General features: G+C 46.3%; 3 protein-coding genes across 3 annotated transcripts; all 3 read right to left on the bottom strand.

Annotated features, from left to right (window-relative positions):
• Window positions 1-8: 8 nt before the first annotated feature.
• Window positions 9-4,340, bottom strand: hsd17b2 (hydroxysteroid (17-beta) dehydrogenase 2). Its single transcript, XM_069528420.1, has 5 exons — window positions 4,208-4,340; window positions 3,401-3,610; window positions 2,604-2,789; window positions 2,382-2,519; window positions 9-442 (listed from the first exon to the last, which is right to left on the bottom strand). The coding sequence occupies exons 2-5, from the start codon at window positions 3,561-3,563 to the stop codon at window positions 102-104; spliced, it is 828 nt and encodes a 275-aa protein (XP_069384521.1). The 5' UTR covers window positions 3,564-3,610; window positions 4,208-4,340; the 3' UTR covers window positions 9-101.
• A 423-nt stretch (window positions 4,341-4,763) lies between these two features.
• gpia (glucose-6-phosphate isomerase a) lies at window positions 4,764-13,236 on the bottom strand. Its single transcript, XM_069528405.1, has 18 exons — window positions 12,940-13,236; window positions 11,586-11,676; window positions 10,629-10,697; window positions 10,164-10,283; window positions 9,931-10,014; window positions 9,479-9,622; window positions 9,330-9,401; window positions 9,200-9,244; window positions 8,827-8,880; window positions 8,659-8,719; window positions 8,177-8,220; window positions 7,531-7,683; window positions 6,988-7,117; window positions 6,341-6,417; window positions 6,073-6,201; window positions 5,910-5,985; window positions 5,756-5,822; window positions 4,764-5,098 (listed from the first exon to the last, which is right to left on the bottom strand). The coding sequence occupies exons 1-18, from the start codon at window positions 13,056-13,058 to the stop codon at window positions 4,975-4,977; spliced, it is 1,659 nt and encodes a 552-aa protein (XP_069384506.1). The 5' UTR covers window positions 13,059-13,236; the 3' UTR covers window positions 4,764-4,974.
• A 2,128-nt stretch (window positions 13,237-15,364) lies between these two features.
• On the bottom strand, window positions 15,365-21,885 carry lsm14aa (LSM14A mRNA processing body assembly factor a). Its single transcript, XM_069528414.1, has 9 exons — window positions 21,509-21,885; window positions 20,052-20,215; window positions 19,822-19,981; window positions 17,892-18,227; window positions 16,960-17,142; window positions 16,604-16,778; window positions 16,488-16,526; window positions 16,080-16,314; window positions 15,365-15,996 (listed from the first exon to the last, which is right to left on the bottom strand). Exons 1-9 carry the CDS (start codon window positions 21,627-21,629, stop codon window positions 15,973-15,975), a joined length of 1,437 nt encoding a protein of 478 aa, XP_069384515.1. The 5' UTR covers window positions 21,630-21,885; the 3' UTR covers window positions 15,365-15,972.
• Between the last annotated feature and the right edge of the window lie 3,459 nt (window positions 21,886-25,344).

The raw sequence follows: 25,344 nt of genomic DNA, 5'->3' as shown, positions 1-25,344 counted from the left end.
ATGATAAATATCATTCATAATATATTTTATTTTATTGTTGAGAACGAGGAAGAAATCTCTCTCTAGCTTTGAGACCTGAATGGATCAATGTGGACGGTGTCTCAGCTCGTCCTCAGTCCCGCCGGTTCACAGTCGTTGTATTTAGTTAAAGTCTTGATGATGACGTCAAAGATGGCGGTGGGACAGTGGCGGTGGACAAACGGCAGCAGCCATCCCATCTGTCCAGGGGTGTACAGAGGTTTGGGGTGGACGGACAGCAGAGCATGACACATGTCGTCCACAACAGGGGACAGATCCTCAGCTGAACGCTGGGACAGTCTGGACAAACCGCTGGGGAGGGATGAGATGTACGCGTCCCCATAATCCTCTCTGGCTTCAGAGGAGGCCGCCTCCAGGATCTCGGCTCTGTAGCGACTGATGTCTTCACTGGTCCCAAAGATGTCTGAGAGGAAAGAGACGGAGAATCGATCCGATTATTGATCATTGATTCAAAGTAAAGGTTAACGTGAGGAAGAGATCCAGTTCATCTTCACATGAAAGATTTCAACTAACTCGATCCTAACATGATCCTCACGTGATCCTAACATGATCCTCACGTGATCCTAACATGATCCTGATGTGACTGTATCATGATCCTCACCTGATCCTAACGTGATCCTCACCTGATCCTAACATGATCCTGATGTGATCCTAACATGATCCTCACCTGATCCTAACGTGATCCTCACCTGATCCTAACATGATCCTGATGTGATCCTAACATGATCCTCACCTGATCCTAACGTGATCCTAACATGATTCTTACCTGATCCTCACCTGATCCTAACGTGATCCTCACCTGATCCTAACATGATCCTGATGTGACTGTATCATGATCCTCACCTGATCCTAACGTGATCCTCACCTGATCCTAACATGATCCTGATGTGACTGTATCATGATCCTCACCTGATCCTAACATGATCCTCACGTGATCCTAACATGATCCTAACGTGATCCTAACGTGATCCTCACGTGATCCTGATGTGACTGTATCATGATCCTCACCTGATCCTAACGTGATCCTCACCTGATCCTAACATGATCCTGATGTGATCCTAACATGATCCTCACGTGATCCTAACATGATTCTTACCTGATCCTCACCTGATCCTAACATGATCCTGATGTGATCCTAACACGATCCTCACGTGATCCTAACATGATTCTTACCTGATCCTCACCTGATCCTAACGTGATCCTCACCTGATCCTAACGTGATCCTAACGTGATCCTCACGTGATCCTGATGTGACTGTATCATGATCCTCACCTGATCCTAACGTGATCCTCACCTGATCCTAACGTGATCCTAACGTGATCCTCACGTGATCCTAACATGATCCTGATGTGACTGTATCATGATCCTCACCTGATCCTAACGTGATCCTCACCTGATCCTAACATGATCCTCACGTGATCCTAACATGATCCTCACGTGTTCCTAACATGATTCTTACCTGATCCTCACCTGATCCTAACATGATCCTAACATGATCCTCACATGATCCTCACCTGATCCTAACATGATTCTCACGTGATCCTAACATGATTCTTACCTGATCCTCACCTGATCCTAACGTGATCCTCACCTGATCCTAACATGATCCTCACCTGATCCTAACATGATCCTCACCTGATCCTAACATGATTCTCACCTGATCCTAACGTGATCCTCACCTGATCCTAACATGATCCTCACCTGATCCTAACATGATTCTCACCTGATCCTAACGTGATCCTCACCTGATCCTCATCTGATCCTAACATGATCCTCACCTGATCCTCACCTGATCCTCACATGATCCTAACGTGATCCTAACATGATCCTCACCTGATCCTCACCTGATCCTCACATGATCCAAACATGATCCTAACGTGATCCTCACCTGATCCTAACGTGATCCTCACCTGATCCTCACCTGATCCTAACGTGATCCTAACATGATCCTCACCTGATCCTCACCTGATCCTAACGTGATCCTAACATGATCCTAACATGATCCTCACCTGATCCTCACTTGATCCTAACATGATCCTAACGTGATCCTCACATGATCCTCACATGATCCTAACGTGATCCTCGCCTGATCCTCACCTGATCCTAACATGATCCTAACGTGATCCTCACCTGATCCTCACATGATCCTAACATGATCCTAACGTGATCCTCACCTGATCCTCACCTGATCCTAACATGATCCTAACATGATCCTAACGTGATCCTCACATGATCCTAACATGATCCTAACGTGATCCTCACCTGATCCTCACCTGATCCTAACATGATCCTAACATGATCCTAACGTGATCCTCACATGGTCCTATCATCATGTGACCTACTTGTTCTGAATCCTGCGGGTTGGATCAGAGCGACTCTGACGCCCCAATCAGACAGCTCCGCCCTCATCACGTGAGACAGGACGCTCAGAGCCGCCTTGGACGCTCCGTACCCAGCGAACATCGGCATCGGCACCACAGCTGGAGGAGGACGACAAACATCTGGATCAAAACATCGTCGATCTGAAACTGTACTTGAAAAAAAAGGCTTGACTTCCTGTTGACCTGCCATGCTGGACATGTTGACGATGCGTCCTCGGGCTCGTCTCAGCAGAGGGAGGAAGACCTGACACATGTGGACAGCTGACAGGAAGTTGACGTCCATGCAGCGTCTGCACGCGGAGAGCGGCTGAAGCTCCACGTCCACGGGACACTGAAGGATTCCCGCGTTATTCACCAAACCCCACAGACCTACAGGAGGGGCACAGCTGAGAGGTGTCCTCTATCCTCTGTCTGCTGTCCTCTGACCTCTGTCCTTTTATACTGTCCTCTATCCTCTGTCTGCTGTCCTCTGACCTCTGTCCAATGACCACTGTCCTTTTATACTGTCCCCTGTCTGCTGATCACTGACCTCATTCTGCTGTCCTCTGTCCTCTGACCTTTTATACTGTCCTCTATCCTCTGTCTGCTGTCCTCTGTCCTTTTATACTGTCCTCTATCCTCTGTCTGCTGTCTGTCCTTTTATACTGTCCTCTATCCTCTGTCTGCTGTCCTCTGACCTCTGTCCAATGACCACTGTCCTCTGTCCTTTCATACTGTCCTCTTTCCAATGACCACTGTCCTCTGTCCTTTCATACTGTCCTCTGTCCTCTTTCCAATGACCACTGTCCTCTGTCCTTTTCTACTGTCCCCTGTCTGCTGATCACTGACCTCATTCTGCTGTCCTCTGACCTCTGTCCAATGAGCACTGTCCTCTGTCTGACCTCTATCCAAGAGCAGAATGAAGACAGAGACATGATGGTGGACAGAGGAGGTCAAACCTGTGTCCTAAGTTTGAATGTCTCTAATGTAAGAGGACGTACCTGTGTGTCCCACCTGAGAGCAGATGTCCCTGTGCACCGTCTCTACCTGGTTTCTGTCGGTCACGTCCAGCTGGAGGACTTGCAGGTTCTCAGATGTCTCTCTGAGCTGCTGAGCTCCAGCTCCGTCCACGTCCAACACGCCTGCAAACACCTTCACCCCCATGAGACCGAGACGCTTTGCCAGAGCGTGACCGAAGCCAGAGTCGCATCCTGAGGAGACACTGCAGCTCAGAGACGTCCCAGAGACACACCTCCAAATAAAGAGGGAAAAGACTTTCACATGGAAAGAGTCGAGGGTTTGATTCCCACAAACATTCGATAGTTTTTACTGTTGACGTTCTAACATCTTCATCATGTGACTTCACATCTTCATCATCCTCTGACCTCACACCCAGCATGTGTTGTGTAGTTGTGTGTGTAGTTGTGTAGTGCTGTACTTGTGTTTCTGAAGTTGTGAAGTTGTGTGGTGACCTCCCAGTAAAGTTTCCTCATTCTCTCTCATCTCTTTGTGTAGTTGTTTTAGGTATTGTGTAGGTGTGTCTGGTTGTGTGTTGTGTGTATGTGGTTGTGTGTTGTTCTCTATCTCTTCATCATACATTGTGGAATTTTATCATCATGTCGTCTGTGGCTCGTCCTGTTTTTCCTGATGCTCCACACACAGACACACACACACAACTTCTGTCTCTTGTGTTGTTGTGTGATGTGTGTGTCTGTCTCTGTGTTGTGTCTCTCTCTGTATTGTGTGCCTGTGTTGTGTCTGTCTCTGTGTTGTGTGTCTGTTGTGTGTGTCTGTGTTGTGTGTCTGACCTGTGATGAGCACCCCTCTTGTCTCTGGCAGCAGCAGCTCACATCTCTTCCTGTCCCAGATCAGACGGATGCTGCAGCTCAGGAGAACGAGTCCACACAAAACTGGAGACACAACATAACACAGGGACGCCCCCAGTGGCCAGAGTAGGAACTCAACCCGGGCCCCGGAGGCCCCGGGGACCGAGGCCCTGTGTCCAGCATCACATCCCTGGGACAGTGTCCACAGCACGGTGAGGACGTAGAGACCCGCAGCTGCGACGCTGAAGCAGAAGTCCATCGTCTGTCCGTCACCTGCAACAATGTAACATGAGGCCACGCCCCTCCGACACACCTGTTGAGGTATGCCCCGCCCCCCCACAGGAAGCACACAACCCGTGGCAGCTCCTGGATCAGCTGATGATGGATCAGTTGTCACTTTGATTTTATCAAGAAACTAAAGCTGATTAGAGATCAGCTGATCGTGGCTCTGCAGCCGACATCGTTTCTCAGGTTTAAACGTTTTTGTTTGAAGCTTTTTGTTTCCTCGACGACGGTTCGATCAAAAACAAACCACACATCCAGAGACAAAGGGTTTTATTTAGGTTCAGTGTGTGTGTGTGTGTGTGTGTGTGGGGGGGGGGGGGTACTACATTAACAGTTACTTTTATCTTGTTAATCTGATAAAATTATTTTCCAGTGAAACACAAAGTGCTCGCTCCACAGCTCGGGGGAAAATTCAACCAATCACAGTGGACGGGATGGGGGGGTGGGGTGGGGGTGTCCAGGACTCAGTTGAAGTTCTTCTTCAGGAAGTTGATGAGACCGTTGGTGGACGAGTCGTGGGACGAGACCTCGGAGTCGTCCTTCAACTCCGGTTCGATCTTCTTGGCGAGCTGTTTCCCTAGCTCCACCCTGTCAGTGATGAAGAGGAGGAGTCAGTGCACAGGATGTAACTCCACACTTCCTGAAGGTTCTTCACATTAAAAGCCCACAAACAACAGGAAGGATGGAACACTTTACTTTGAAGTGTTGGGCGTGTCACATGACTGTTGAAGCTGTAATGTGTCATGTGACCTGCAGGTGGTGCACGTGTTTTATTAACATGTTGAACAGGTCTCGTTTGTGCGGTCACATGACCTTTAATGCTGCGGCGTGTTGAGTCGAGTTCAACATATCCAGGATCTCGGTCCTGCTGAACTTAACCTAACAAGGTCGGGCTAAGTCATGACGCTGGTGAGCAACACTGACTCTAAGGACACACACTGTCCTGAGGACACACTGTCCTGAGGACACACACTGTCCTGAGGACACACTGACTCTAAGGACACACACTGTCCTGAGGACACACTCTGAGGACACACACTGTCCTGAGGACACACTGACTCTGAGGAAAACCTTTAAAAACCCGCCGATGTTAAGAGTGATGATGTCACCTGGGACAGACGAGCTTCATCAGCCTACATAGAAAACCTCCTGAACACATTTCCTGTTTTTATTTCTCTCTGTCTTTAACGTTGTTAGATACCGACTATCGCCCTCTGCTGGTGAAGACAGTGTGGTGCAGCTCACCCCCACTGGTCGTAACTGTTGATGTCCCACATGACGCCCTGGACGAAGATCTTATGTTCATACATGGCTGAAAAACAAAACACATCAATGATCAGACAACGGATTGATTGATTGACCTGTTGATTGACTCTCTGTCCTCTGATGTCTCACTTACCGACCAGAGCTCCCAGAATGAACGGCGTCAGCTTCTTGAAGACGATGGAGTTACTCGGTTTGTTTCCCTGAAAAACCTAAAGTGAAAGACAAGTGAGACAAGTGAGTTTTAAAACTAACTGAGTGTGAGTGATGAAACCTGACATCCCATAAAATCATTTTACTTTGTGAGGCAGCAGCTGCTCCAGAGCGCCGCCCTTCAGGCCGCCGGCCTCCAGCTCTTTACGAGCCTCGTCCGTGGTTTTTCCTTTCATCAGAGCTTCTGTCTGAGCCAAGAAGTTTGCCACCAGGATCTGAGAACGACAAACCAGCACACGACATCACGAGCGGCTGAGCTCAGCTGGACGCAGGTCAAAGGTCAAAGACTCAACCGTGAGTCAGCTGATTGTCAGCTGATCCTCATGAAACGTTGAGGTAAAGTGGAGACGTTACCTTGTGGTGGAGGTTGTCTCTGATCGGATGCTGAGACTGAGCAGGAATGAGGAAGTCGGCAGGAATCATACGAGTACCTGCAGACGACAGAGTCCGTGAACGCTTCACTTACACATTTCACTAACAGCCAATCACAGAGCTTCACAGTCAGAGGAAGGTCAACGTTTAACAAACATTAGATTCTGATTCAGGTCTGTGATTCGATTATTAAACGATTATCGATGCATCAAAGAATAATAAACATGATGTGTGTCACTGTGGGACGAGAGGATTGAGTCTTCACCAGCCTCATGATTTTAGACTGTTTACAAAATAAGGTGTCTGTGTGTGTCTGTCTGTGTCTGTCTGTCTGTGTGTGTGTGTGTGTGTGTGTGTGTGTCTGTGTGTGTCTGTGTGTGTGTCTGTCTGTCTGTGTGTCTATGTGAATGTGTCTGTGTGTGTGTCTGTCTGTCTGTGTGTGTCTGTGTGTGTGTGTCTGTGTGTGTGTGTGTGTGTCTGTGTGTGTGTGTGTGTCTGATAACCACATGTATTAAGTTGTTAACTGATGATGTCATTCTGGTCACTCTAACCCTGATGTCCCGTGTCTCGTGTGGTGAAGCGGATGAACTACATGTGCAGAGTGGTGGAAACATGAATCGATCTGTCACCTTGGTGGATGAGCTGGTAGAAGGCGTGCTGTCCGTTGGTCCCCGGCTCCCCCCACACGATGGGGCCCGTGTGGTAGTTGACACGACTTCCGTCCGTGGTGATGTACTTCCCGTTGGACTCCATGTCGCCCTGCGGAGGTCAAACGTGTGAACATGTCACAAAGTGAACTGTGGCCTCATGAACGTAAACCAAACATTTAAACAAACCAGCTGGACCTAAGCTCCTCCTTCTTCTCTGGTTTATGCTCACTGAGTTGGTTTTACCTCTCTGAGAACAGCCCCCCCTGCTGGTGCCTGTTTGTGTTTATTAGATTTGAACACTTTCAGTACTTCTGTCATTAACTTACACGAACTCTGATCTCAGGTTCTACACATCAAAAGATATGAAGCTTTTGAAGTTTCTCCCACAAACCTCACATGAAACCACTGTGTGTGTGTGTCTGCCTGAACGTGTGTGTGTGTGTGTGTGTCTGCCTGAACGTGTGTGTGTGTGTGTGTCTGCCTGAACGTGTGTGTGTGTGTTTGTGTGAGTGTGTGTGTGACCTGCTGGAAGTAGGCAGCGAAGCGGTGCATGTACTGGTCGTAGGGCAGCATGACGTGTGTCTCAGCCTGGAAGAAGTTGATGTACCAGACTCCGAGCACAGCGAGCAGGACGGGCACATTGTCCTCCAGGGGGGTGTGGCGGAAGTGGTTGTCCTGCAGAGGAGAGGATTCTGGGTAATGATGACATTACAGAGCTCATAATCATTTAATTATTAGAATTGTCTATATTTAAGAATTTATAATTGCTTCATTATGAATTAATCAATGAAGAACGAGATTTAAGTTCATGTGATTTTCATGTAGGTTTGATTATTTTTAATCAAAATTAAATTCTGTTGCTTCTGTGTGTATGTGTGTGTGTGTGTGTGTGTTTGTGTGTATGTTTGTGTGTGTGTGTGTGTGTGTATATGTGTCTGTGTGTGTGTTTGTGTGTGTGTGTGTTTGTGTGTGTGTGTATGTTTGTGTGTGTATGTGTGTGTGTCTGTGTGTATGTGTGTGTGTCTGTGTGTATGTGTGTGTATGTGTGTTTGTGTGTCTGTGTGTGTGTGTGTTTGTCTGTGTGTGTCTGTGTGTGTTTGTCTGTGTGTGTCTGTGTGTGTGTGTCTGTGTGTGTGTGTGTTTGTCTGTGTGTGTCTGTGTGTGTTACCATCCAGTGAGCTCCTGCCAGAAGCTGCTCAAAGTTTTCAAACCCTGAAACCCAGCAGAGGTCAGAGGTCACAAAACACAACCAATGTTATCATGTGCTATGAAACTATAATTCCCATGATGCTTTGTGTGATGTTGTCATTGATCCAGTTTTGTTCACACTGCGTCAGACTGTCAAATGAAAAGCAGCTGAACTGACTGTGATCACTTCCTGTTTGCAGTCACTGATACTGAAGGAAACTTCATGAAGTTCTGCTCGATCTGGTTTCTCCAGAGATGATGTCATCTTCAGGGAGTGATGTCACACTGTGTGTGTGTGTGTGTGTGTGTGTGTGTGTGTGTGTGTGTGTGTGTGTGTGTGTGTGTGTGTGTGTGTGTGTGTGAGGCTCGTTGGTGTTTCAGAGTTTCAGTCGTGCAGAAACAAACAGTGAGTCATTGATCAATGAATTGATCATTAATGATTGATCAGCGCAGCAGACGTACCTATGTGCAGAGCGATGGACAGACCGATGGCCGACCACAGCGAGTAACGACCTCCGACCCACTGAAACATGACATCACAGTCACTCCATCAATCACAGGCAGGACACTGAGGTCAAAGGTCACCGACCTGCCACTGCTTCACACATGGTCACATGATCACACACTTACGTCCCAGAACTCAAACATGTTCGCCGTGTCGATGCCGAACTCCTTGACTTTGACCTGAGGGCGAGCAAGGGGGAGGGGGGCGAGAGACAGAGGGCGAGGGGGGGGGGGCAGAGAGAGAGATAGAGAGAGACTCATTGACTGTGAGTGAAATGAAACACAAGTAGACGAACACTGAAACACTGGAGCAGGTTTAACCACTCTGAGAAGTCTCAGAGTCTCAGGCAGGTTTCACCTGAACCAGTAAACTATGAGGAAACGTTCTCAGGGTCGTGTACTTCCTGCTCCACTTCCTCTGGTTGTCAGATTTCCTGATTTTACCACAAACTGTCGCTGGGCGGTGGTGAGGGGGAGGAGTTGGGGGGGGCACACTTACTGCATTGGTGGAAAGAGCCACGAAGTGTTTGGCAACAGCAGATTTCTGTGGAAAGAAGAGAAAACATGACGCTGATGAATCTGTCTCTGCTCTGATGATGATGATGAAGATGAGGATGATGTAAACTCACGTCCTCAGTCGCCCGCAGCAGCCAGTCTCTGGCAGACTCTGCGTTGGTGATGGTCTCCTGAGTCGTGAATGTCTGCAAGAGGGTGAACACACAAAGTCAAGAAGACGTTGACACATGAACGCACAGCGTGTCTGTCTGTGTAAGTCCACCTTGGAGGCGATGATGAACAGGGTTGTGTCTGCCTGCAGCTGAGCGAGGGTCTTGACCAGGTGAGTCCCGTCAATGTTGGAGACGAACCAGACGTTGGGTCCACAGCTGTAGGGCTTCAGAGCCTCGGTCACCATCAGAGGTCCCTGAACGCAACACGAACAAACGACCACACGGTCACACGACCAGACGACCACAGGGTCACATGATGTGTTCACAAACTGGAGGCTTCTTTTAAAACGCCACTCTTCTTCTTCGTTGAGTGTACTGGCAGGTGACAACCATCGTCAGGGTGCTTTATTGCAATATACCCAACGAAGAATTCTCATTCGAGTTTTACTCCAGTAGCTCATTTCTGTTTCTGTTCTGTTTGACACGTTCAATTTATTCACAGACAGAATCAGCTGTTTAAGTGTTTCCATGGAAACACGGTTGTCAGTCAGAGATCTCTCACCAGGTCAGAGCCTCCGATGCCGATGTTCACAACGTCAGTGATGGTTTTCCCACTGAAGCCTCTCCACTCCCCACTGACAACTTTCTGTGAACACAACACAAACAGTCCATTAAAGGGGGTGTCACAAAGTGAGGACCAGACAAAGTGTCCTCACTTTGTGGGTCGCAGGCTCAAACTGGTCCTCACAAAGATAGCTGTACAAGAGCGCACACAGACAGACACACACAGCTTACGTGACAGAAGGCCTTCATCTTGTCCAGCACCCTGTTCACCTCCGGCATCACGTCTTTACCATCAACGTTCATCGGTGTGTTGGAGCGATTACGCAAAGCGGTGTGGAGCACAGCCCGACCCTGTGAACACACACACACACACACACACACACACACACACACACACACACACACACACACACACACACACACACACACACACACACACACACACACACACACACACACACACACACACACACACACACACACACACACACTGGTTATTATGATATCTTTGCCCTCGTGATCGTATTTGGTCTCTCACAGTTGAGGTGAATGCAGACCTGCTCACACAATAAAGATACAATCACACTGTTTCTCTGTTGCAGGTCCCAGTGATCCTGGGTTCTGCAGTGAAGGATCATGGGATACATGTGGACTTTATGTGACATGGGAGTGAGGAGGAAACGTGGACGTCAGTACCTCTGTGAAATTGATCTTCTCTCCAGAGAACATCTTGTCTCTGGCCTCCTCCACCTTCCTCGACCTGGCCTGAGAACACGAGAAGATCAAAACACACAAAGTCAAAACTACACACACACACACACACTTCCTCACCTGTGGTAACTGAAACTGTTGCATCGCTCTGTGTGTGTGTGTGTGTGTGTGTGTGTGTGTGTGTGTGTGTGTGTGTGTGTGTGTGTGTGTGTGTGTGTGTGTGTGTGTAACACAACATTGCAGCACAAAGCCGTGTGTGTGTTCACTCTTTCAAAACACAGTGTTGTAATCTTCCTGAGTCAATAGAGACCTGACTCTGAGGCTCCGCCCACAATGACACCTCTAACTTATAAACCTCATCTCTGTTGCCATGGTTACGCCTGGCGTCCACACTGAAGCCTCGGAAACAGAGACGTGTATAAACTGGTCTGAGTTTAGTTTGAAAACTCTGGTTTTTGTTTTAATCTGAACAGAATCGGAGACTTTAGTAAATGATGACGCCCACGTTCTCTTCTGATTGGTTCTCATCAGTCACATGACTCGACTACCAGCGGTGAACACAAAGCAGCGCTAACACTTCCTGTCAGGAACAGTCCCGCCTCGTCGTCGCTCAGAGAAAAGAAATCCCTGCTCACTGCCCCTCCTTCAGAGGAGTTTCTGTTACTAAGCAACGCCTTAGTGAGGAGGTGCTGCTCGAGGAGGCGCTGCTCGAGGAGGCGCTGCTCGAGGAGGCGCTGCTCCAGGAGGCGCTGCTCCAGGAGGCGCTGCTCCAGGAGGCGCTGCTCCAGGAGGCGCTGCTCCAGGAGGCGCTGCTCCAGGAGGCGCTGCTCCAGGAGGCTTTTGATGATTTGATGACGTGTATGGTCATGTGACATGTGTTTTAAAGTGTGTCAGAGTGGGTGGAGCCTGTGGCTTCACAATGACCAGAGATGGACACGTTACCATGGCGAGCAGCATCGCCATGACGTCCTGGTTGATGAGGTTCTTGGAGTAGTCCAGCAGGATGTCTCCATCGTCTGTCTGCAGAGTGGTGCTGTCCAACAACAGACAAAGAGTCAGAGACGACAGACAAAATCATTTGTCTCCCTTCTGTCCTAATGTTTGAGTCTGATCATATCTGATCAATGAAGAAAAGAACAACTTGATCTCCCCCTGGTGTCTGCCGGCAGTATAGCTCATAAACATCCTCCATGTTAGCAGATGGGACATGGATCAAAGTAAAAGCTGCATGTGTGAAGAGTTCCTGTTCTACTAAGGACACACCCACACACAGCTCCTGATTGGCTAAGACATGACACAGACAGACAGACCCACAGACAGATAGACAGACAGAGAGACACACAGACCCACAGACAGATAGACAGACAGACCCACAGACAGAAAGACACACAGAGAGACACACAGACAGATAGACAGATAGACAGACAGACAGACCCACAGACACACAGAGAGACACACAGACCCACAGACAGATAGACACACAGACAGAAAGACACACAGAGAGACAGACAGACCCACAGACAGACAGACACACAGACAGATAGACAGAAGGACACACCCACAGACAGACCCACAGACAGACTCAGTCGGTTCTCAGCTGATGGACATCTGTTCTTCTATCTCTATCAGGACCAATGTGACCATTAAACCTGAAAACAAACGGAGCCGCAGCAGCTGCTCAGGCCTCCTTCCGTCGGTGTCCATTATCGGACAGTGCACCTTCAGTTAGCATCCGTTATCCTGCTAGACACCGCCCCTGTCAGACGACCGGCCGTGTGAATCAAACACCCAGCTGAGGGTTCAGCGTCCAGACTCTTTAACCGGATTCACCGACTTTATCACCGACACACCGGGCCTTCACACCGGGCCTTCAGCCTTCACACCGGGGCTGAAGGCCCGGTGTGAATCCCCGGTGTGAATCCCCGGTGTGGAGCCCGCTCAGCACATGTTTAATGAGAGGCCATAGCCCGCCTGCTAATATGAGCTGATCATGAACCAGTCTGTGGAGGACAGACAGCCACAGACAGGGGGACAGACAGCCACAGACAGGAGGACAGACAGCCACAGACAGGGGGACAGACAGCCACAGACAGGGGGACAGACAGAGACAGGAGGACAGACAGCCACAGACAGGAGGACAGACAGGTGTGAACCCTCGGCCAGGATCGTGTCAGACACTCGGTGACCTTCATACGGAGCGAACACGGAAACTCACCGGGGGGAACCAGGAAGTGACCGGAGTCCCAGTCCCAGTCCTCCCCCGGTCTGTGGCCTCGTGTCCCGGGTCACGTCTCACCTGAAGCGGGAGAATCTGTCCTTCTCTTCATCGAACATGTCCCTCATCTTCAGACCGGCTCCATGAGCCTTGTACCACTGCTGCAGCTTCTGGTAGTTGGGGTCGCTGGTTAGAGCCATGGTTCTTCTGGTCCTGGTCTGGTCCTGGTCCTGGTCTCGTCCTGGTCCTGGTCTCGTCCTGGTCTCGTCCTCGTCCTGTCTCGATGTCTTTGCAGTCGCAGTTGTGATGAGCTGGTCCCGGTGACGAGGAAGGGGAGGGGCTAAAGGACATGGTCACATCAGTCTGCACCAATCACAGATCAGTCTGACACCACTGTACTTTCTGCAGAGGTGAAAGTAACAAATACTTCGTACAAATACTTCGTACAAATACTTCGTACCTGAGTACATCTCACAGGAATCTCTTGTTTACTGGAGTTTAGATGTTTCTATATTTTAACACAAAGATGTTGATTTATCTGTTTTGTTTGTTTATCTGTTAATGTCTGTTAATGTTTTTATCTGTAAATGTTTGTTAATGTTTTTATCTGTTAATGTTTTTATCTGTTAATGTCTGTTAATGTTTTTATCTGTTAATGTTTTTATCTGTAAATGTTTATTAATGTTTTTGTTTATCTGTAAATGTCTGTTAATATTTTTGTTTATCTGTAAATGTTTGTTAATGTTTATCTGTAAGTGTTTTTGTTTATCTGTAAATGTTTTTGTTTATCTGTTAATGTTTATCTGTAAATGTCTGTTAATGTTTTTGTTTATCTGTAAATGTTTATCTGTAAATGTTTATTAATGTTTTTGTTTATCTGTAAATGTTTATCTGTTAATGTTTTTGTTTATCTGTAAATGTCTGTAAATGTTTTTGTTTATTTGTAAATGTCTGTTAATATTTTTGTTTATTTGTAAATGTCTGTTAATGTTTTTGTTTATCTGTTAATATTTTTGTTTATCTGTAAATGTCTGTAAATGTTTTTGTTTATCTGTAAATGTCTGTAAATGTTTTTGTTTATCTGTCGTGCTACTTACTGGTGCCCACTCCTCTTAAAGGGAAGGATAAGGGAAGTTTAAATCAGTCTGGTCAGTTAAATTGATCTCAATCTGTCTCTGATGCTCAAGACACCACATCTGTGTGAACAACAGCTGGACACAACTTTACTTTTTCTTTTCTTAGAGCTTTAATGTGAAGGAGAAACTTCTGTGACAGGAAACAGATTCAGCTCCACCTCAACATTTCAGAAAAAAAGTCTCTGTAGCCGTTTCCTGAGCAGTGACGTCATTAAAGGTAAATGTACTCGTCTTCACAGGAACAATAAACAAATGAACTTTGTACATATAAACTAAAAGGAACAATATTTCTGTTTAAAGAACAATGTACGTTTTCATCCTGTTCTCTGTGGGAGGAGACAGTCACCATGACAACATTCATCTTTATCAGAAACCAGTCCATCGCTTTCATCCACGTCAGATTACTACGTCCTGATTCATCCGAACCTTCCTTCGCTCAGATATTAAAATCAGAAATTGTTGCGAGACCTGTCATACGTGACATCACGCAGTGAGACAGAGACCAGTCCGTTTCTATGGTTACAGAGTAAAGATGGGTGAAAAATGAAGTGTTAACGTTTCTTTATTTCTACATTCAATGTGTCAGAGTTGAAGAAAAATACATAAATAACAAGCGTGTCGTTTTTTTTAGCTGAACAATGTTTTTGTTGCGAGATGATTTTTCCATCAAATGAAAAAGAAAAATCAAAAACTTTTATGAACTCATCTCTTTGGGAACAGCTCTGTAATTTTCTAACTTTAAATCAAGAAGATGTAGAAAACACATTTTCTGTCCTATGATATTTATGTGAAATGTCAAAATGAAAATGTGCCTGTAAATATGAATAAATGTGTTTCTGCTTTATGACACATTAAATGTAGAAATAAAAAGAAATAAGGTATATTGATCAATATTATTTATCTATTTGTGTTGATCAATTTTTAATTTATCGAAACATCCGTTAATCTGTGAAACTTCCACAAACCAAAGAATATTTCAATTTGAAACAGAAAAATAGGAAATCTTGTGATTTAAATTTTTCAGTTTTTGCTTGAAAAATTAATTGTAAGTTATTTCCTGGTGATCAATCATTAGTTATTTCACTGATGTGACCTGTTTTAGTTTAAAATCTGTAAATACAGAGTTTATTCCTTGACGCAGTTGCAACGTGACAGAGAAAACTAGCGCAAATGAAGTTTGACCTCGGACCTCAGAGTAAACACCACGTGTAACACCAGGAGAGAACAAATGTGAAAATCAGCTCTGACACATTAGAGCGAGAGAGTGAAGAACAAAGAGCTGAAAACTACGATTCTCATCAGTTAATTTTGTTGGGACGTCGATCACGTCTGTGAGGAATACATTTACAAATTATTCACTTTACAGCGTCACATGTGAAACTCATTTATTAACGATTGACCGATTATGAAAATTACAGATTATTTTACTTTCAGGTCGTCACTGGTGTCAAACACGGAAGTCAACATCTTATGATCGACAGAGAAAGAAAAACCAAAACGCAGGTGAAGGGTGAAAAGATTTTAGACCAGAGTCACGAGCACGGCGACGAGTAGACGTGACGTGAGGGACACGGTAGAAAAACACATTAGAAAGCTGAGACCTGGTGCTCGACTCACAGAATTACAGAATAAAGCTACATCAGTGAGCGTCACAGAAAGTCATGTGACCACACCCGACAACAGATGATCAAATACAGGTTCAGGGGCAGAAAATTCATCCAAAACAAAACCATCAACTGAAACGTGAATATTATAATTTCAGGACATTTTTGAAAAGATCTGGAGTTTGTGTTTGAATGGTTTCTGTGATAAACTGCATCGTAGTCGTGTTCACCTTTGAAAGATTCAGAGAGTTAAGTTGCGTTGGAGCAGTCGACCCCAGTGCTGGTGACAAATATACAACTAGTAGACAATCTTCATTATTTAGCCGACAGAAACTAAGTGTTCCACCTCAGAGTAGAAACTTCGACCACAGAGACTACGCAGACACTTTGTTGTCCTTCTGCAAGAGAAAAGAAAACACACTTTTACAATGTGATTTAAAAAACACGTCTGTGCTTTAGTCCCTTTAACAGAATCTTTTACCCTGTACGCTGACAAGTCGGCAAATTCCCGGCCCGCCTGGTTTCCTCTGTATCCTCCTCTGAAGCCGCCGCCTCCCTGCGGGGGCCCGAAGGACCCTCGGCTCACCGGACGCCCCCGACCTCCGCGGAAACCCATGCCGCCACGTCCACGGTAACCTCCACGACCGCGACGCAGAGGGATACCAAAAGTTTCAGCATTCATCCGCCTCTCCTCCGCCCAGGTCTGCCTCCGCTCCCTGCAGGACGAGAGAGAAAGAGAAAGAAGAGAGAGAGTGCAAAGAGAGAAAAGAGAGAGTGAGACAGATTGAAGGATTCATTTCTAACTAGTTACCTGACAGACAACAGGCCTGACGATCTAACTGTTTATTATTTATATTCAACGGAGTCACATGATGAGACCAACACTCACCGCGGGAACACGGAGCCTCCAGACTTGTCGTTTGCTTTCCTGAAGAAGAAAAGAGAAACATTTCTGAGTGAGTTCAATGATGAAGTTCACACATGCCACTGTTGACACACTCGTACCTGCTGTCGTCACACGAGATGTTGTCGAAGAACGACTTGGACTTGTCGTAGTAGCAGTTGGGGCCAAGCGGGTCGCACTCCTCGTCAGCGTTGCCCTCGCTGTTCTGAGTCTCTACGCCGGAATCGCCTTTGTCCTCGCCATTCACTGTCTTCTCCGACTTCTCCGTCTTCTCATCTGAAGGTGAATACACATGGTTTCTTAATGCATCTGAGAGAACGCAGCCGTCCGCTGTCGAGTGAGCGTATATTTGAACACACACACACACACACACACACACACACACACACACACACACACACACACACACACACACACACACACACACACACACACACACACACACACACACACACACCTTTCAGCTTCAGTTTGCTCTGAAACTCTCGGTCAATCTCCTCTTTGTTGAACTGGGCGTTAGCGCTCTCAAAGTCAAAGTCTTTCTCAAACTTCATGGGTCCGTCCCGGCGAACGTTGAAGCGTCCTCTGCCGCGGTGGCCGCCTCCTCGCCCACGGCGGTTTGCCGGTGCCCCGGCAGGTGCTGCAATAAAGACAAAATCCGTCAAAAGAAAGAGGTTTGAAGAGGAGAACAAAACGGTCACATGACGACACATGGGGAAGTAAAACGATGCCAAACGTAGTGGAGCTGGATTGCAGCTTTATACAAAACCACATCAAACGTGGAGGAAATGCACCAGCAGGAGGCGCTGTCTGTTATTCACTGAGCCTAAAGACTCAACTTGTCAATCAGGACACGTTCAGCAGAAAAAGACGTCAGGCGGGCGAGTGGCAGCGCCAGGCTGTAAGTCACCTGGCGTCTGACAACATGAGTAAAGGCTCTTCAGACAAACACGTTTTAAACGTTTGACCTCAGGAACATAAATATATAAATATTTAATAAAAACAGATCTTCTGTTCACAATATGAAACCTTAGAGTTTCACCTGAGCCTCGTTCATTAGCACAGAAATTCAAAATGAGGCTAGCAATAAAAAATGACTAACTGAAAACAGTTCAACTGAAAACAGACATTAATATAAATATGTTTGTGCTCTTTTATGTATTTTACTCTTAGTTGTGTTTTGTCTGAATAATAAATCTCAGTGTGTTCACTGATCAGCTGACTTATCACTGACCCTCTGATCGTCACTGGTTTCATTGTATGTGGATTATAGTGTAAATAATAACTTTATTGTGTTTGTTCAAATTCACTTTTTATTTCTATGAGAATGTATGAACTCTGATATGTCTTAGTAAAAGATGAAAGTGGAGCAGCAGCACAGAGTCTCACCTGAGTGGCTGAAGACAGAGTGGGTAAGGCCTGCAGGGGGAGCCCTATCTACAGCAGTGATGTGAGAGGCGGAGATGGTTCGGGGCGTGGACCAGCCCTGGCTGCTGCGGCCTCCCCTGACAGTCTCACCCCTTCTTGGGTCGACAACATCCTGGTGCTGGACCTTCTGACTGCTCTGCCCCGTGGTGAGGGGAGCCGAGCGAATGTGGGTGGGGCTCCTGCGTCCCAGGCCAGGGGCCGGAGCGGCGGCGGTCGGGGCTAACGGAGCAGCCTGGATCACCTGCTCTAAGGTGGGGCTCTTCCTCAGGGGGTCCAGGGTGGGGCTGTGGACTGGGCCTGGACAACAGATGTGAGTTAGTTCACATCTCATTAAACTACAATGAGCTGAAGTTAAGGGCAGCAGTAGCTCAGTCCATAACCCAGCATGGACTAACAAGTATGGAGGTGCCCTTGAGCAAGGCACCAAACCCCCAATTGCTCGCAGGGCGCTTCCCGGGGCTGCCCATCACTCTACCCTCTGTGTGTGTGTGTGTGTGTGTGTCTGTGTGTGTGTCTGTGTGTGGGATTGTGGGTTAAAAACTGCATGTGTAAAAAGGGGGATGGATCAATGAAAGTATCTCTTCTTTAAGTGATTGGGCGGTTGGTTTGGAGACAAAGCTGTCAATCAAACTTTAGTGCACACAAACTTAAATCAAGATGCTCTGTCAAGATTTCCTCGAAACTTAAATGTCAACACAACAGAAAATGATGCAGAAAATTAAAAATGTTCATTGACAGCAGACACTGACTTGCGATTGGTCTGGAGTGTGGATGGGCGGGACCTCTATACCACGGCTCCACAATCACTACTGCACAGAGTTGGTATCTGAGATATTTTAGCTTTGTTTGTAAAGTGGAGACATGTCATCCATCTTTGTTTACAGTCTTTGATCACAACATGTGGATGGAAACACGAGTGATCACGAGATGCCACAATGGCGTTTTTAATGGGTCTTGTTTTGCACAACTCTCGGTGGAAAACGTTACAGTACTTGATGAACTAAGCTCGGATGTGAACGCAGCCTGTGGGTCACAGACATTTTTCTGAAAACAGGTTTAAATCTTTCAGCTCAAGCTTCGGACTAAACATGCAGGTTCTGCCTCTGGCCATGAGGAGACTTTTCAATAAAGATTCATTTCTGTCAAATAGAAAAAAACATGCTCCGAGTAAATCAGATTCTTTTAGTTTATTACAAACTGTGGAAGTTTACCCTCATGTGACTGATGAGTCAGAAGACAACAGCACACATGGATCTGTGATTCCCTGTTACTCCTGCAGATTTTTTACCTTCAGTTACCAGAGAACCCAGAGAGTGTGAGTCACACTGAATCTGGTCGAGGCTGCGCTCAAGTCAAACAACGATGCTGACCGTCCTGTGTGAGGGGAACAGCAGGAAATGACACGCGCTGTTCCTGTAAATCAGACCATCTGATCTGAGGCTCTCTGGTTGTGTGTGAGAGAGACATGCAGGAGTGAACCGATCATCATCTCATCTGTCAAATGGCGACTCAACAAATGCTGAGGCTATGTTCACACCTGGTGTTAACGTCTATCCTGGGATCTGATCACAAGTGTTCCGTTCGTCTGTTCTCACCTGACATTAAAATGTGCCTTGAACATGTCTCATGTGAAGATGGAAAACACGGCATCACGAATACAACATTTAAAAACGACGTTGTGATAGACTTGTGTGGCGCAGCTGTAGAGGAGAGTGACGGCCTGATGAAAGCCATGAATCAACCCCCCCCCACTTTCTGTGGCATGATTAACGTGGTACGAGAGTCACGGACAGACCCTCAACCTTTGGATGTCATGCTCACCCCACAGTTAAAATAATAAAATCTCCAAACACGTCTCAAACACACACACGATCAAAGGTCCTGTTCCTACCGACGCCAACAGGTCCAAACTGAGGGGAGACAAGGGGGCTGGTGCTGAACTGGTTGTAGGCAGGAACTGGGGCCCGGTTGAAGAGTCCATAGGAACCAGCTGCCTGGAACGGGGTTGGGGCGGCGGCAGCCGAGGACGAGGAGCTGGAGCCCATGGACGACTGAGAGAGACACAAGACATTTAACTACAAATAAAAGACAAGAACCACAGTGTGTGTGGTGAAGACGTACCTGGACAATGGCGGGGTCCTGAGGGAGAGAACTGGTTTGTTTTGGCGGCTCGCACACCGTCAAGTCCTTGATGTCGCTGCCTCTGAAGATGATGTACTCGAAAGTGTCATCTCGAGGAGGGATGGGCCTGTCGGTGGGGCGGTCCTCAGTTCCAAAGGAACGAACTGACAACGACCAAACAGAGTCACAGGTCAAAAACCTCTGGGCACTCGTCAGCAACACATCACTCAACTGAGCGTCGTTTGAACTGCTTTAATATGGTTAAATTCTGAATTAAACACATTTAAATGGAAACACTCTTGTTGATCTTCTCAATTTGTCTACTGATTGTTTTGTGTTAAAAATAGTGAAAACGTTTGTGTTCGTGACAAAGTGTGAAAAACCAAAGAATCAGTGACGTTTATGAAACTGGACCCTGTGAACAAATCTGCTGATTTATCAGAATAGTTGCTGATTCATTTTCTGTCCAACGAATCAATTTGAGTTGTAGGTTTTAATGGACGTAAGATCAAAGCAGATGAAAGAATCTGCTGCAGCTTGACAAACCAGTGAGAACTCTGGGCTTCAGGGGTCACTACTTTCAGGGGTCACTACTTTCAGGGGTCACTACATTCAGGGGTCACTACTTTCAGGGGTCACTACATTCTACATTCAGGGGTCACTACTTTCAGGGGTCACTACATTCAGGGGTCACTACATTCTACATTCAGGGGTCACTACATTCAGGGGTCACTACATTCAGGGGTCACTACATTCTACTTTCAGGGGTCACTACATTCAGGGGTCACTACTTTCAGGGGTCACTACATTCAGGGGTCACTACTTTCAGGGGTCACTACATTCTACATTCAGGGGTCACTACTTTCAGGGGTCACTACTTTCAGCGGTCACTACATTCTACTTTCAGGGGTCACTACTTTCAGGGGTCACTACATTCAGGGGCAGATCAGACACATGTTTAAATGCATGGCTGGTCATTACGTCACTAGCTGCTGCTTCGCTTTCGTCATGAATAGGTGAGTGACGTCACGTCAGGATGCAGAGCAGCAGATGACAGAAAAACATTTGAATCCTCTGCAGCTAGCCTCCATGCTAACGTTAGCTGACTCATGTAGCAGACACGGGTCGTGTTAATCCGCCCACAGGTGACCAAAGGAGGGTTCAACTGAGCCGCATGGCGCCCCCCCCCTCAGTGACCCGCTGCATCACTCTCTCTGGCTGAAGTGACGCTGCTGTGAGCGGGACTGACGCATCGCACTGTGCCGCTTCGGCTGTTAGCATCTTCGCTAGCGCTAGCAGGCTAACCCTAGCCTCTTGGCTAACGTGTTTTGAATGAACCCTGTGGACAAATTAACTTCCTCCGCCAGGAGCATTTTCTCTTTTCGCCTTTAATTCTGAACCGTGGTTGTACTGTACACCCGGCTGTGACCGGGGCAGACCGCCGGGAGCAGCGTCACCTTTAGCCAGAGCGACGGTGGAGTTCTCGGTGTCGATGGTGTACAGGATCCCCTCATAGCGGATCGCGGCCTTCGAGATGAGGCTGATTTTGCTGCCGAGATACGGCGTCCCGCCGCTCATGGTGTCGTCTGTAGCCCGGCGGAGTGACGGGGAACAGGGCGGACGGTCCCGGAGGGTGGTGTGGTTTACAGGGCCGGTTCAGAGCCAAACGTCTCGGGTAGTGATCCAGCTCAGCGTCTCTGTCGCTACAACATGGCCACCTCCTCCATCAGAGCCTTCTGAGCGCGGGGGCTAACGGGAACTCACACTCTCGCGAGATTACGTTCCGCCGCCACCTAGATGTGTGCAGGACAGAAGAAAAACACAGGCCGCGTGTACTCCAGACACTAAGTACCTGAGTACTGTTACAACTGAGAGAGAAAGTACCTGAGTACTGTTACAACTGAGAGAGAAAGTACCTGAGTACTGTTACAACTGAGAGAGAAAGTACCTGAGTACTGTTACAACTGAGAGAAAGTACCTGAGTACTGTAACAACTGAGAGAAAGTACCTGAGTACTGTTACAACTGAGAGAAAGTACCTGAGTACTGTAACAACTGAGAGAAAGTACCTGAGTACTGTTACAACTGAGAGAAAGTACCTGAGTACTGTTACAACTGAGAGAGAAAGTACCTGAGTACTGTTACAACTGAGAGAAAGTACCTGACTACTGTTACAACTGAGAGAGAAAGTACCTGAGTACTGTTACAACTGAGAGAAAGTACCTGAGTACTGTAACAACTGAGAGAGAAAGTACCTGAGTACTGTTACAACTGAGAGAGAAAGTACCTGAGTACTGTTACAACTGAGAGAAAGTACCTGAGTACTGTTACAACTGAGAGAGAAAGTACCTGAGTACTGTTACAACTGAGAGAGAAAGTACCTGAGTACTGTTACAACTGAGAGAAAGTACCTGAGTACTGTTACAACTGAGAGAAAGTACCTGAGTACTGTTACAACTGAGAGAAAGTACCTGAGTACTGTTACAACTGAGAGAAAGTACCTGAGTACTGTAACAACTGAGAGAGAAAGTACCTGAGTACTGTTACAACTGAGAGAGAAAGTACCTGAGTACTGTTACAACTGAGAGAAAGTACCTGAGTACTGTTACAACTGAGAGAGAAAGTACCTGAGTACTGTTACAACTGAGAGAGAAAGTACCTGAGTACTGTTACAACTGAGAGAAAGTACCTGAGTACTGGTACAACTGAGAGAAAGTACCTGAGTACTGGTACAACTGAGAGAGAAAGTACCTGAGTACTGTTACAACTGAGAGAAAGTACCTGAGTACTGTAACAACTGAGAGAAAGTACCTGAGTACTGTTACAACTGAGAGAAAGTACCTGAGTACTGTTACAACTGAGAGAGAAAGTACCTGAGTACTGTTACAACTGAGAGAAAGTACCTGAGTACTGTTACAACTGAGAGAAAGTACCTGAGTACTGTAACAACTGAGAGAAAGTACCTGAGTACTGTTACAACTGAGAGAGAAAGTACCTGAGTACTGTTACAACTGAGAGAAAGTACCTGAGTACTGTTACAACTGAGAGAAAGTACCTGAGTACTGTAACAACTGAGAGAAAGTACCTGAGTACTGTTACAACTGAGAGAAAGTACCTGAGTACTGTAACAACTGAGAGAAAGTACCTGAGTACTGTTACAACTGTGAAAAAGTACCTGAGTACTGTTACAACTGAGAGAGAAAGTACCTGAGTACTGTTACAACTGAGAGAGAAAGTACCTGAACCGTTACAACTGAGAGAAAGTACCTGAGTACTGGTACAACTGAGAGAGAAAGTACCTGAGTACTGTTACAACTGAGAGAAAGTACCTGAGTACTGTAACAACTGAGAGAAAGTACCTGAGTACTGTTACAACTGAGAGAAAGTACCTGAGTACTGTTACAACTGAGAGAAAGTACCTGAGTACTGTTACAACTGAGAGAGAAAGTACCTGAGTACTGTTACAACTGAGAGAAAGTACCTGAGTACTGTTACAGCTGAGAGAGAAAGTACCTGAGTACTGTTACAACTGAGAGAAAGTACCTGAGTACTGTTACAACTGAGAGAAAGTACCTGAGTACTGTTACAACTGAGAGAGAAAGTACCTGAGTACTGTTACAACTGAGAGAGAAAGTACCTGAGTACTGTTACAACTGAGAGAAAGTACCTGAGTACTGTTACAGCTGAGAGAGAAAGTACCTGAGTACTGTTACAACTGAGAGAGAAAGTACCTGAGTACTGTTACAACTGAGAGAAAGTAACTGAGTACTGTTACAGCTGAGAGAGAAAGTACCTGAGTACTGTTACAACTGAGAGAGAAAGTACCTGAGTACTGTTACAACTGAGAGAAAGTACCTGAGTACTGTTACAGCTGAGAGAAAGTACCTGAGTACTGTTACAACTGAGAGAGAAAGTACCTGAGTACTGTTACAACTGTGAAAAAGTAACTGAGTACTGTTACAACTGTGAAAAAGTAACTGAGTACTGTTACAACTGAGAGAAAGTACCTGAGTACTGTTACAACTGTGAAAAAGTAACTGAGTACTGTTACAACTGAGAGAGAAAGTACCTGAGTACTGTTACAACTGAGAGAAAGTACCTGAGTACTGTTACAACTGTGAAAAAGTACCTGAGTACTGTTACAACTGAGAGAGAAAGTACCTGAGTACTGTTACAACTGAGAGAGAAAGTACCTGAACCGTTACAACTGAGAGAAAGTACCTGAGTACTGTTACAACTGAGAGAAAGTACCCGAGTACTGTTACAACTGTGAAAAAGTACCTGAGTACTGTTACAACAGAGAGAGAAAGTAACTGAGTACTGTTACAACATGGAGAGAAAGTACCTGAGTACTGTTACAACTGAGAGAAAGTACCTGAGTACTGTTACAACTGTGAAAAAGTACCTGAGTACTGTTACAACTGTGAAAAAGTACCTGAGTACTGTTACAACAGAGAGAGAAAGTAACTGAGTACTGTTACAACTGTGAGAAAGTAACTGAGTACTGTTACAACTGAGAGAAAGTACCTGAGTACTGTTACAACTGAGAGAGAAAGTACCTGAGTACTGTTACAACTGAGAGAGAAAGTACCTGAGTACTGTTACAACTGAGAGAGAAAGTACCTGAGTACTGTTACAACTGTGAGAAAGTACCTGAGTACTGTTACAACTGAGAGAGAAAGTACCTGAGTACTGTTACAACTGAGAGAGAAAGTACCTGAGTACTGTTACAACTGAGAGAAAGTAACTGAGTACCGTCAGCTGACACGTTCATATATATTTTATTATTTTTCTAATGGAGTGTATTTATCTTTGCACTGGTACTCTTAAGTTTCTTAGTACATCCTTCATGTTTCTGATGATGTGAGAGGAAGTTAAGACTCAAACACAAAAATAATTATCAGAAATAATCTAAATTCAAATTTACAGAAGATACATCCATAGAAAACCATTGATAAACTCACACACACACACCTGGAGAACCACAGAGTTCTCTAACCCCCGTGTTTGACGCTGTGCGTCCACTAGATGCTGTGATGCAGGTGAAGCAGGACCTGGTGACGTGGTTTACAGATGTCAACATAATCACCCTTTACACCAGAAGTTCTCAGACGACTCCTCCACTGTCGACTCCATCAACAGCTTGTGTGACTGCTCAACATCAGAAAAACAAGGAACTGGTGGAGTTCTGACGCAGAAGGAGATCCCCACCCCTGTTGTGATTGGGGGGTGGGGTGGAGGACAGCTGTAAATTCCTGGAGGTCTGGTCAGACAACACGGACCCTCTACAGGAA

Source organism: Paralichthys olivaceus, chromosome 7 (assembly GCF_024713975.1).
Source record: "Paralichthys olivaceus isolate ysfri-2021 chromosome 7, ASM2471397v2, whole genome shotgun sequence".
NCBI classification, from domain to species: domain Eukaryota; kingdom Metazoa; phylum Chordata; class Actinopteri; order Pleuronectiformes; family Paralichthyidae; genus Paralichthys; species Paralichthys olivaceus.
Note: the sequence above shows the minus strand (reverse complement) of the source record. Positions and strands in the feature narration are given on the sequence as shown.